Source organism: Pempheris klunzingeri, chromosome 21 (assembly GCF_042242105.1).
Source record: "Pempheris klunzingeri isolate RE-2024b chromosome 21, fPemKlu1.hap1, whole genome shotgun sequence".
Lineage (NCBI taxonomy): Eukaryota > Metazoa > Chordata > Actinopteri > Acropomatiformes > Pempheridae > Pempheris > Pempheris klunzingeri.
In genome coordinates this window covers 6,125,831-6,138,448 of record NC_092032.1, presented here as the reverse complement: position 1 = coordinate 6,138,448, position 12,618 = coordinate 6,125,831, and the positions used below count along the sequence as shown (strand labels likewise).

General features: G+C 42.6%; 2 protein-coding genes across 2 annotated transcripts; one reads left to right on the top strand and one right to left on the bottom strand.

Annotated features, from left to right (window-relative positions):
• Window positions 1-570: 570 nt before the first annotated feature.
• Window positions 571-3,841, bottom strand: rmdn1 (regulator of microtubule dynamics 1). Its single transcript, XM_070852568.1, has 10 exons — window positions 3,670-3,841; window positions 3,226-3,340; window positions 3,047-3,131; window positions 2,335-2,494; window positions 2,007-2,096; window positions 1,862-1,917; window positions 1,580-1,667; window positions 1,438-1,468; window positions 1,169-1,302; window positions 571-1,056 (listed from the first exon to the last, which is right to left on the bottom strand). Exons 1-10 carry the CDS (start codon window positions 3,805-3,807, stop codon window positions 1,015-1,017), a joined length of 939 nt encoding a protein of 312 aa, XP_070708669.1. The 5' UTR covers window positions 3,808-3,841; the 3' UTR covers window positions 571-1,014.
• Window positions 3,842-4,706: 865 nt separating this feature from the next.
• Window positions 4,707-12,340, top strand: LOC139220738 (copine-3-like). Its single transcript, XM_070852565.1, has 16 exons — window positions 4,707-4,770; window positions 5,408-5,580; window positions 5,775-5,954; window positions 6,048-6,122; window positions 6,570-6,641; window positions 6,755-6,832; window positions 7,223-7,312; window positions 8,111-8,209; window positions 8,308-8,391; window positions 8,606-8,665; window positions 8,814-8,947; window positions 9,136-9,190; window positions 9,770-9,821; window positions 9,916-10,049; window positions 10,551-10,784; window positions 10,986-12,340. Exons 2-16 carry the CDS (start codon window positions 5,422-5,424, stop codon window positions 11,103-11,105), a joined length of 1,626 nt encoding a protein of 541 aa, XP_070708666.1. The 5' UTR covers window positions 4,707-4,770; window positions 5,408-5,421; the 3' UTR covers window positions 11,106-12,340.
• The last annotated feature ends 278 nt before the right edge of the window (window positions 12,341-12,618 follow it).

Genomic DNA, 12,618 nt, shown 5'->3' with positions numbered 1-12,618 from the left:
GGGGGTTGAAGCGATCCACTTCAAACTTGGTCAGCTGGTAGAAAAGACATTAACGGTGAAAAGTTATTAAAAGTCTCTACAAAACTTTAATGGTGTGGGCGTGGCCAGCTGTCAAACTTCAGTGTCACGCCATGAAACAGGAAGTTGTTAATAAATAGACTCTACATGATCCAATCAGCACCAAACTTGACATGTTTGATGACTGTCCGCCTCTGAAGACATGCATGTGCTCATTTAGAACCACAGTCATAGCGCCACCTAGTGGTGGGAGGAAGTGCATGTTTTGTTCTCAGACGTCTCTCTCTCAGCAGGTTAACCACAGACACCTCAAATTTGGTCCAAACATTCCCAAGACGTGGATGATACTCACTTCAAACGCTGTCACCGTGGCAACGCTGTGTTCGTCATGAAACAGGAAACTGTTATATTGTTAGTGCACATTATCCAGTCTGACTCCCGGCCTGAATACATCTACATGACAATTAGCGACCAGTCATTGCGCCACCTGGTGACAACAGGAAGTAAGACTTTTGTGCCAATCATCATTTGATTTGCATGAAATTTTCACGGTGTAGTCAACACTTTATTATGCTGAAATATAGGATGCAATTAGTGGCTGTTCTCTAGCGCCACATAGGGGACACAGGAAGTGACGTGTAACTCCTTGATGCACCGTCCAAAATACATGAAAATTCTTAGCTTACATATACAGTTTGGTAATGAAATTTGCTTCAGTAAAACTTCTAAAAATGTCATTCTCTTGATCACACTTACTGGATTTTTAGAATGCAGATCTTAAAAATGTAGAAAAAGTGACAGCCAGATGTTAGAGAAAAGTCAGTGCGAGGCCTGACCAGATGTGCAGAGAGCTCTCACATCCTGAAGATCTGTTAAAAGCACGAGTGATTTCTGTGTGCTAGGCCACATTTTGATTTAATTACAAAATCATAACAAAGGAAACACTTTGTTAGCAATTATTAACAGTCCAAAGGTCCTCAAAGGCAACATATTGCTTCATCCGAGCTTTTTCAGGAGGTCCACTGCTTCTCTATGGACCTGCAGAGGTGCAAATATACTGTAAGCTGACTCACGCATAGAGATTCCTCTATGTTTTATGTTTCTCACACATAAACTATGTTACACTGCAGTAAATCAAAAGCTGTCGTACCTCTTTGTCCTCCAGTGTGTGAGCAGGGTACTCCTTCGCTTTGGTGAGCCACAGCAGCGCTCTCTCTTTGTCTTTCATGGCCATGTACGTCTTCCCGAGCATGATCAGGTTTTTACTGTAGAAGTTTGGATCAACTGAGGAAAATGGAGAAACGACACAGCTCTGTAGTTAGTCACTTAGTTCAATGCATTTTAAAGCTTCATAAGAGTTTAAATTGGAGGAGAGCAGTATTGTCCTCTGTGTCTTCTTATTCCTATGCTGTGTTTTACCTTCTTCAGCTTTCAGGAAGAATTCCAAAGCCTGAAAGAGGCAGAAAACACGAGTTTGTAAAGACGTCTGAAACCCAGGCCAAACAGAAAAATGACAAGTAACTGATGTCAGTTGGGCCTGACGCTGCTTCGTCGACCTCACCTCCTCGTACGTGGCCGTGGGTGGGGTTGAAAAAACTACAGCAGCCACCTGGCGTTGATACCACGGCAGCTCAGCGAAGGCAAAGCACCTGAGAGAGAGAAGTCATTAGAAGCCGCTTTAAGCTCCGATAATATAGAAATTGAATTATTTGGCACAATAGTGAATCTTGGACAAAAGGAATGTTGTTACAACTACAGTTGAAGCGGCTCATTTGATAGAAACGTCCAAAATAAAGTCACTTCACTGCTTAGAAAGTGCCCCCCAGTAACCCAAAATACTCACCAGTGACCCAAAATATGTAGGGAAGTGGCATCTTTGGGATTGAGCCTGATGGCTGTCTAAGAAAAAGCAGAAGCACCATGTTTAACTTACAAATATGGATGAGTGATACAGTGATAATATGACACTGATCCAAACATCCTCTCACCTCTAGATGATCACGGATGATGTAGGAATTTCCAATTTTCACCTTGACTCCCTCGTAATCCCCAATATCACTGAGACACACTGCGTACCACTGTGTGAGGAGGGGAACAATGTTGATGTCTGATGTGTCGTAAAAGAAGCTCTGTTGTGTCATAATAGGCTGAAGAACTTAGAAACATTCTGCAGTTGCGAGTTCATGCAAGAAGTTTTACAGAGGTCATCACTGACGCTCGTGGCAAAAGCCCTTAGAACAAAAACACCACCACCACAGAGAAGCTTAGAGACCTGATCAGTTCAGTCGTGCCTTCCCAGTGAAGCTGCCGTCTTACTTTGTGTGCCGCGAAATTGTTGTTGTCTTTCTCCAGAGCCTTCTTTGCGTATTCGAAGGCCTCGTACGTCAGCTGCTTCTTCTGCTTGGCCTCCATGTTGGGCAGGAGGGACACGTCGCGGGACGCTCGGGCCAGCCTCCACAGGAACTCTGCATCGTCACTGGAGGGAGGGACACACACACACACACACACACACACACCACACACACACACAGGAAAATGGGACAAATCAGCTGAGAGTGTAGATGCAGTATGCATGGAAATGGTCATGTGTATAAAATGTTGAACTTTGATGCCCTTTGGTGGTAAATATCACAAAGGGAAATCGTCTTTTTTATCTAAAAAAACATAACAACAATAAATATACATATATATATAGATACATGTATAACCAATAAAAAATAAATACATAGAATACATATTTTGTACATTTGTTTGTGTGTCTACCGTTTAGTCTTCCTTATTAAATTTTTCAAGCATTTTTGTCCCCATGCTGTGTGAGGCAGCCCCCCCCTTTCCCTTTTGAAGCATCCAGTAAAGACTCTACCACAGTGAGATATTTAGTTTTAGAATCAGTCTGTCCAAATGAAAAAAATAAAAAAGAAATAAGCAGGGGAAATTGATCACATAAATACAGTGTGCCAAAACAGGCTGGACTGTAATAACTTGTAGGGAGGGCAGGAGGGGAACTGGAAGTGGCTGAACTCCTGACCTGTCCTTGTGCTGCAGCAGCAGCTGGTACAGCTTCTCCGTCTCTGCACAGCTGTACAGGTAGTCAGCCTGCTCCAGCACCTCCTCTGCACAGACACCAAACACAACAGCCAGTTCAGTCACACGCCGTCCTGGATGGCAAACATGCCTGTGTGCCATCTAACTGCGTTTACCAGCTACCTTTCTCCAGAGCGAGGACGACGGCTGACCTCTGCACTCTGTGATAAGCCTCATAACCCAGGAAGGAGAGTGTGGGGAGGCCCAGGAGGACTGCAGCTCTTCTGCTCTGCACACACTGAAGGAAGTGACATGAACACACATGAACAAACACACACAAGGGGACCACCTCAGGCTCTAAGTGGCCCCTGGCTGCTGGCTGTTACTCACAATGATCTGACTCACTTGTCTGTTTCAAACTAAAATTCCCCTTAAATGATCCTGTCCTGCTCATCGTGTGAACACTTAGATACAGTGATGGTGTTGCTGAGTCCTGATGCAAAGCGGTTAAGCAGCTCTCCGGTGAGGTAGCACTTTCAGCCCTGCTGCCCTTTCACCCACATTCAACCTGTTTTCCTGCAGGACCACAACAGTGAGAGAGTGAGAATACAAAGCGAGGTTATTTACGGTCAGAGCAGCGGAGGTCCTTCCTTCCTTCACAGCTGTCCACCGATACCGAAGTGTCCCCCTGCCTCTGATCCCCTTCGCAGCCGATGGTGACAGTAGAGTCCTGCTCACACAGCGCACCAACACCGTCCCCGCCATGGTGCCACCGGTGCGCACGCTCAGCGATCGGGAACTGCGGCGGTATACAAACAGTGGACATTCAGGAGCACAAACACAAAACGTTGCAAAGTTACAGAAACTGGGGATGTCAGTCTCCCAACTAACACGCACACTTTTATATTTCATTGAATAGTTTAATTATTGTGGCATATGTTACCTTTTTACATATTAAAAACCATCCTTTATATTTTTGTAACATATTTTCTAGTCTTTTGGCATAACTTTAGCATGTCATGTATTTGAGTTCATTTGTTGTTTATGTAACAAATTAATCTTTTTCTACAGCCCATTTCAGACAGACTATAAGAAGGTTTACAAAGGTGGATTAACAAGTGAGACGAAACAGAATAAACTCTTTGACTGGGTCGGTTACAAATATCCCCTAAAGCTCACACTGGAAGGGTTACCATCGGCTAAAAATCATTTGAATACAAACACAATAAATGCTCTACTAGCTAAACGAACATTTACAGAAGCTATCCTACTCGACACACCGACCGTCTTACATCTTAATACACAACCACTGCGGTTAAAATTTAGCTACAAGCGTTAAATTGTTGCTACAAAATTGTCTTTCTTGAATGCACCCTGGACCAGTATGTCCACTACATAAGCGGTCGGTAGGAAACAAACAAACCCCGTCATTTCCGAGTAATTTTACCAGGCAGTTGTATTTACGTCTATGCCTTTTTCCCCAAGTGTCACCACAAAGTGTCGATTTAATTAAGCGTGACTGTACTAGACACACATAAACATGTGGTCTAACATTACCAGTTAGCAAACCTATGGGGAAACACTGGGGGAACTGGAGAGGTTAGCTAGCTAGTTAGCTGCTGGCTCCGCCCCCGGGCTCCTCAGCTGTTCTTGTCAGATAATAATCACGTATTCGTGTAGCTAGGACCAGAGGCGGCCAAATATTGTACATTTTCCACAACCAAACAGGTAATTAAATGAGCTTAAGTCAACTTTGTTAATAATTAATATGCGTATGGGGGCACTGTATCGTTTGGCAGTATTTAGTTTTGGTGCCACAGGCGTCGCCACACCCACTTAATGTTAACTGGCACTGCTTGCGTGGCTGAGCCTAATTAACGCCATGCTAAAGCGGACGTTAGCTCATGTAACAGTAACAAATGATACCAAAGTCACCCTGCCAGAGCTAACCCTAACCCTTGTGTGTTTCATTACTCCACTGCTGTTATCATATAATTAGCTGGTTAGCTACAGGTTCCTTGTTGGTACAAAGGTCCATCCTGTGATAAGCGTTTTGAGTTGCTAACATCGTGTGTAACAGTAGCTGTCCGTCAGAGAACATCTACAGCAGCAGTGGACGAACACTCCTTCACGTCCTGCAGTCCAACTTTACTTGAGTTAAACTACTTATTCTTCAGTCAATTAGCTGAGTGGCCCCTGTGAATGAAATGTAGTGGAGAAGAAACATAAAGCTGCGGAAAATAGAAGTATTTAACTTACACGTACCTCAAAATTGTACTTAAATACATTGATAAATTAAATGTGCTCACTCTCACCTCACCTGGATTTGTGGATTCTCAATGATGCCTTTGTCTGATCATCCCAGCGCAACAAGCTGCCATGGCCTCAGGTGGGCCCCCGGTGCCAGGGGCCACCCATTTGGCCTCCAAGGTGGAGCTGACCATCTCCTGTGAGAGCCTCATGGACATGGACATCTTCTCTAAGTCCGACCCTCTGTGTGCCTTGTACATCAACACCTCCGGCTCCCACTGGTATGAGGTCTGTATTTGGTCACGGGAGGACAAGAGTAAAAAAAAACACACATTAAGAATCAAGGCCTTATGTTTACAGGGAACACAGGTGTGCTTGCATGTGTTGTTGGCTCAGTTTTTTTTTTTCCACATGTTTATTTGGCTGCTGACATTTGCCATCATCTGTGATTACGTATATTTTTTTTCCCCTTTGTAAATCAGTTTGGGCGCACAGAGATGATCCTGAACTGCCTGAATCCAAAGTTTGCCAAGAAGTTTGTTATTGACTACTACTTCGAGATGGTGCAGAGGCTGAAGTTTTGCGTGTATGATATTGACAATGACACCTATGACCTGGGTGATGACGATTTTCTGGGGGAGCTTGAGTGTACCCTGGGCCAGGTGAGCTTCGCTTTGTGCAATTTTGAAAGAAAGCTTTGGCTGTTCCTCTGCCCTTTTTTGCTGTTCTGTGACGCTGCAGGTGTTTGTGTCCAGATTGTTTCGAACAGGCAGATGACTCGACCTTTGTTGCTGAAGGACAAGAGGCCCGCAGGTCGTGGGACCATCACAGTGAGTGGACTGTTTTCTCCTCTCTAATGAGTATATAGAAGTGATAAGCTGTGACTGAGGGACACTCTATGGGGACAGAGGCACGCTGGACAGAATGGCTGTTAGGTAGACAGTTGCTGTAATAGCAGATTAAGTTTCTCAGTGATGCTTTATGCACAAAACATGAACTCCAATCTATGCCTACATGTAAGTTTAGCATTTAGCTGTCAGTTAAGGCACCAAGAAATACTGGAATACTGAATCCTATGTGATCATTGCAAATACCCAGGATCCTAGTTATGCTTGTTGAAGGAAATCACTCTGTGGTATTATGTATACTTTGCTTGACAGCTTCTTTTTCTTCAATTGAATCTGTTCTAATTGATTTGTGAAATTGAATTGAGTTGTGAAAAGTGCAAAATTGCCCCAAAGCCTTTTCTTGCAGAGCCTTTTCTTTTCTTTGAATAGATCTGTGCTGAAGAAATAACAGACACCAGAGTGGCAAACTTTGAGGTGTCAGCCAGCAGGCTGGACAAAAAGGTACGCAAGGTCATTTTAAATAGTTGGATCTGACATCAGGCTTATATATTAGCCCGTCTGGCTTTTGGTTTACTTGATGCACTGTAAATGATTAATTGAACGTGGTTGTTCAGTTTTTGTGGTGGTCCGACCCCTTCTTGGAATTCTTCAAGCAAACAGACACTGGATGGCAGCTGGCTCACAGGACAGAGGTACGCCTCACTCTGCTTGCAGACAGTTCCTAACTTGTGACAAGTCGTGGATATTCACATCTTTTACCTACATGAAATTAGCTATCCCAGTGTAGAGTTGGCCTGTTACAAGTAAAAGTCCTCCATTAAATATCTTACTTAAACAAATGTATAAAAGTATTAGCATCAAAATACACTTTAAGCACCAAAAGGAAAAGCATTCACTTTGCAGAATGGCTCATTTCAGACTGATGCATATTAGGTTACTTGATAATTTGTAAGTAAAAAGTAAAATATTTCCCTCTGAAATGTTTTGGAAATAAGTATTGTACTTGAGTTCAGTACTTGACTAAAAGGACTTATTTACACTCCACCACTGCTTGTGACTCACTGAACTTGTTTTTAATGTAGGTGGTAAAGAACAACCTAAACCCAATATGGAGGCCCTTCCGCATCTCACTGCGATCTCTCTGTGGAGGAGATGTGGAGAAGCCAATCAGGGTAATTTCTTCTCACCATTCTAGTCATTTTATCTCAGTTGATTAAATGCAGCCTATTAACACAACCATCCCACAACCTACCCCCCCAAGAATGCTCTGAGTTGTGAAAACTGTAGATCTTTTGCTGCTTTTTATTTTCTTTAGAACAGCTTGATTGACCACGCTACTCTAACTTACTAATGATTCCTTTTGTGATTGCATTTTCTTTTCATCTTACAATGCTTCCAAACTTAAAGCAAGGGGGTTGCTTGTGACCCAGCTGGATAAGAGATGTGTGTATGTATGCACGGTTCATGACGTCACCACATGAAGGTGTGCATTTTTCCTACATTCCTTTTTATTAAGTTGAGTTACTCTCATCTCATTTACTCTATTTACATTGATAAGAGAGAGTGAAATGTGACTGGCTGTTTGTGCTTGTGAGGTGTGACCATTATAATTTAATTTGTGTAGTGTTAGACTAGTGTTGGACCAACGGTTCAAAGCTTCCTCGCTCACCACAAATAGTGAATACTGTATGTTTTAATTATGTTTGTATCCATCCATGACCAGGGCAACCTTTATCTGCATGTCATTTCAAACGTTTTAGCACCCTGACAAAACGAGCCTTTCTTAGTACTCGCTAATTAATTCTGCTTTGTAAATGAAATATATGTTAAGATGACTATCAGCGACAGTGTTAGTGATGGCCTCAGAAAAGCTCTATCACATCAGTCTCAGTGTGTTCATCCCGTCTTGATACAGTTTGAGGTGGCTTTTGTTTTGAAGGCCACTACAGGAAATCTCTGTTTTTGTTCAGGTGGACTGTTACGACTATCATGTCAGTGGCTCCCATGACCTCATTGGGAGCTTTAAAACCACACTTGCAGAGATGCAAATGGGAACACACACTTCTCCGGTGAGACTTTGGTGTGTGTGTTTGTGTTTGATTCTGGCTTGACCATTAAATGGCCTGTTAATTGATTTTTTTTTTATGACTCATGCTCTCACTTGCAGGCTGAATTTGAGTGCATTAACCCCAAAAAGTTAAAGAAGAGAAACTACAAAAACTCTGGGGTCATTTGTATCAAGGACTGCCGGGTAAGGACTTAGAAACAAGGACATTTAAGACGTCTCACGTTACCTCAACTGCAGTATATTTTCTCTCAGCGAGATGCATTGACACATCTGTTAGTTAATTTTTAGATGGTGCATTTTAAGAAAATGACTCTGATTGATTGAAGCGTACGTTACCACTCTCACTGCATTACTGCACACACTTCTGCTCCCGGTTAATGTCATGTTTACCCCTCAGGTGGTGAAGGAGTTCACCTTCCTGGATTACGTCATGGGAGGTTGTCAGATCAACTTCACTGTGAGTTTGGGAGTTTTTACTTTCACGATCCGACCAAGCACACAGACTGCCTGTACTGTTTTAGACGTATATAGAAGTTATATGGGGCAACACATCTCTGAGCAGCTCCCTATATCTCGACCCCTGTCCTCTCTCGCACGCGGGCCAGATCGCCATTGACTTCACAGGTTCTAACGGGGATCCCAGCTCTCCCCAGTCCCTCCACTACATCAACCCCGAAGGCTACAATGAATACCTGACAGCCATCTGGGCAGTGGGCAATGTGATCCAGGACTACGACAGGTAAACTCCAACTCCGCTCCATCCAACATGAAACTCCACCCTGCACATCAAGTCATCACACCAGCTGTCACTTGCATGTAGCTGACTTCTGATTCGAAGCCTTCTATATGATAATGTTTGCTTGTAATGATTACACTCTTACAGGGTTTACTTTGACCGTTTTATTAATGTTATACCTTTCTGCGTAGTAACAAGATGTTTCCTGTCTTTGGTTTTGGAGCCCAGATCCCTCCCTCCTGGCAGGTATGAAAAAAAATAAATCAGAAAACCATTTAAGTCCTAACGATCTTTTGACAGACTTGACATCAGACTTTGAATCAGGTTACACTCATACTGCCGACAAGCAACCTCAAGTCTCTCATTAACCTCCGTGACCTGTTCAAATTCCTGTCATGTAAAGTAAGATGCTTGATTCAACTGTGGCGTCTCAAACCGGTCCGACACTGAACCAGGAGGATGCATAAAGTAATGTACAGTTATCTATCCACAGTAACCTTTCTTATGTACAACTGAGCCACAAAATTAAGTGTGTGTGATTATCTTCCCAGCTTAAGATTGATTCCATCCACATATTGCATCACTTACTTAGTGTATTGCTTGCTTTTAAGACAGCTGAATTATTGATCTGTTTGATTTTCTGGCACACACAGCTCAACTCTGTCAGGAAATTGTTCTACAGTGAGTAAGTCAACTGTTTTTGAGACAAAGTAACCATTGAAGGACATGGGAATAAAGTAGTATCCATTTTAGAATTCGGGTGTTGATGTTAAATTGCCATGGACCGTATTCTAAAGCTTTTGAATCTATAAATCATACACACAGGTTTCCCATGAGTTTCCCATCAACTTCAATCCAGCAAATCCGTTCTGCTCGGGTAAGTCGAACCTCGTCGCAAGATTGTGTTCGGCTGTTAAGAGCTGTTCATGGCTGCTGGCTGATACCGTGTTGTGTGTTTGTGTGTGTTGCAGGCATAGAGGGTGTGGTGACCGCCTACCAGCAGTGTCTGCCTCGGCTGAAGCTTTGGGGCCCCACCAACTTCTCTCCTATTATCAACCACGCTGCCTGTTTCGCCAGACAAGCTCTCCGGCAAAATACAGCCTCAGTAAGCAGCCAGATTCTGTTATCGAAAGAAACACCGTTTAAATACTCGGATGTCGATGAGAAATCACAAGACACCCCTCATTCAAACAGGTCCTAGATTCAGTTTTGAAATCAGGAGAATTGAAAACTGAAAACGGTAACATCTGTTGCTCTCCTAATCCACAGGCTGATGTTTTCAACCTTTTTTTTCTCTTTATTATTAGCATATTTTGTATGAAAGTTTATCTTGCATATTTTGGAATAATGTGTCACTTTTTGCTACCTCGATACATTTCTATCAAAGAAATATTTATAATTTCAAATCTAATTGATAACAAGGTAAACTAAGTTAGTATAAGATGTGTCCAAATGGAGCCAAACAACCTGGAAATGAAACCGATAGTGTGAGCTCTTAATCAGGCAAACTAAGAATATTAGAGAGTAATAAACTAAGATCAGCTTAGAAGTTATTGGCTCTTTGTTTACTTTATTTCTGGCATTTCTTCTCTCTGTCCATCTGCAGCAGTACTATGTGCTGCTCATCATCACAGACGGAGTGATCACAGACATGGATCAGACACGCTCCGCGATCGTCGAGGCCTCTCGTCTGCCCATGTCCATCATCATAGTGGGCGTGGGCGGGGCTGACTTCAGCGCAATGGAGTTCCTCGACAGCGATGACAAATTGCTGAGTTCGCCCCGCGGAGGTATCGCTGCAAGAGACATCGTCCAGTTCGTGCCTTTCAGAGATTTCCAGGTAAGCAGCAGCCCACGCCTTTATGCTGAGATAGAATATGTACAGAGAAGGGATTTTTCTTCAGATTCTTCATATTTCAATATAATAACTATGATTAATAATAAACGCCTTTGATTGGTCACCATGAGTGGTCAACAGTAGCCAGCACAGTCCTGAGCATGGCTGAGACTAGCTCTAATTCCTGTGACATTGCCATTGCAGGGAAACAGTGTGGCCCTCGCCCAGAGCGTCCTGGCAGAGCTGCCTGATCAAGTGACCTCCTTCTTCAATTCTTACAAGCTGAAACCCCCTAATGTATTCGCTGCTCCTGGTCCATCCTAGAAAGGTGGGTTAAATCAACCCAAAAAGCTCATATTTATTGCTTATCTCTAACTCCTGCGCCCGTCTTCTGTATTTACTGTCTGGAATGGGACAATGCTGAGACATAAATGTGAGAAAAATATGATAATTATCTCAAATCTGTGATTGGAATGATCAGTAATGTTAAAAATGTGGTTTGACTTCAGTTAAAGTTCATGAAAGAGTTGCTGTGACCAAGGGACATGGTAGCTTGTATGGTGCATGAGAACAGTAAAAGTAATCAGAATATATTCTGTGTGCTACACATGTAACACTCGATGTTGCTATGGCTTTGGTGATTGAGTGCCATAATTTCCTGTTTATTTCTTTGTTGTATAAATGTTTTCAGGCTTTTCAACATGTGTCACATTTTGTCTGCTGTCTTACGTTACATATCTGTCAGCGCTGTAACCAAAGTTTCTAAGAGACAAATTTTGTGTCTTAATCCTCAAATCATCTGAGGGCTCTTACAGTCTATGGTGCGTTCTCTGGCAGTGGCTTGGGAAAGGGAAATGACTAGACAGCTTGTGTTGTTGTCAGCACCACACAATCACACCAGTATGACACCTCAGGCCTTCTTGACACAAGTCCTGCTGCTGTTGTGTGTGCAAGCAGTTATAAGAAGTGTAACTCCAAGCATCTGCTGCACCCCTCTGGGAAAAGAAGAGATTTTTAGTCAAATGAATCTTTTTCACTTGCATCAGCGCTGTAAGAAGTGATATGAGCACCAAAAAAAGAGACTGAACTGTGACCACAAAGATGCTGCTTGTTTTTGGCTTACTCTTATTTCTTACTCTGGTGAACAGTGACTGATCACACTATATTTAGGTTTGTCTAGCTTTATACTGAATATATTACACACTGTATGGAAATTTAAAAACAACACACTACCACTAACACTGAATGAATGTGCCTCTGTAGTCTTTGGATGCCAAGACTGTTGGACTTCACTTCACCTTTGGTCCGGGTGAATCCGGACCTTTAGTCCATGGATGTCCACATCCACAGCACTGAACCACAGTTATCCTCTTAGCACTCATGTAGGTGACTGCTGGGCATCTTTATGCTCAATTGATGCTCTTTTTTTGTCTGACTGTTACAGCTTTGATAGTCCAGGGCGATGGCTTTGTGACTGGGAAAGGAAGGCCTGTACTGCATGACTGTTTAAGTGTATACTAAGTCTCTCTGTGTCTTTAATAAATCTATTTCCACTTTTATGAGCTGTGTTTATGTCCATTTTTATACACTGAATGATGTAAAATATTTTACTATTAGATCAATTTTACTAAAGTTTGCTTAAACCTACAAAATGATGAGCGCACCCATCACTGGTCCAACCCTGTACGGAAGTTCAAAACGTACATTTTTAAGCACTAACCCACAATATTTAATGTGCTCTCTCCATCTAGGGTCAAAATATTCTCAACTGTCTCTCAACACTTCATGACCTCTATGATCTCCCTCTACTCTACAAACCTTCATCATCTGCAAATAC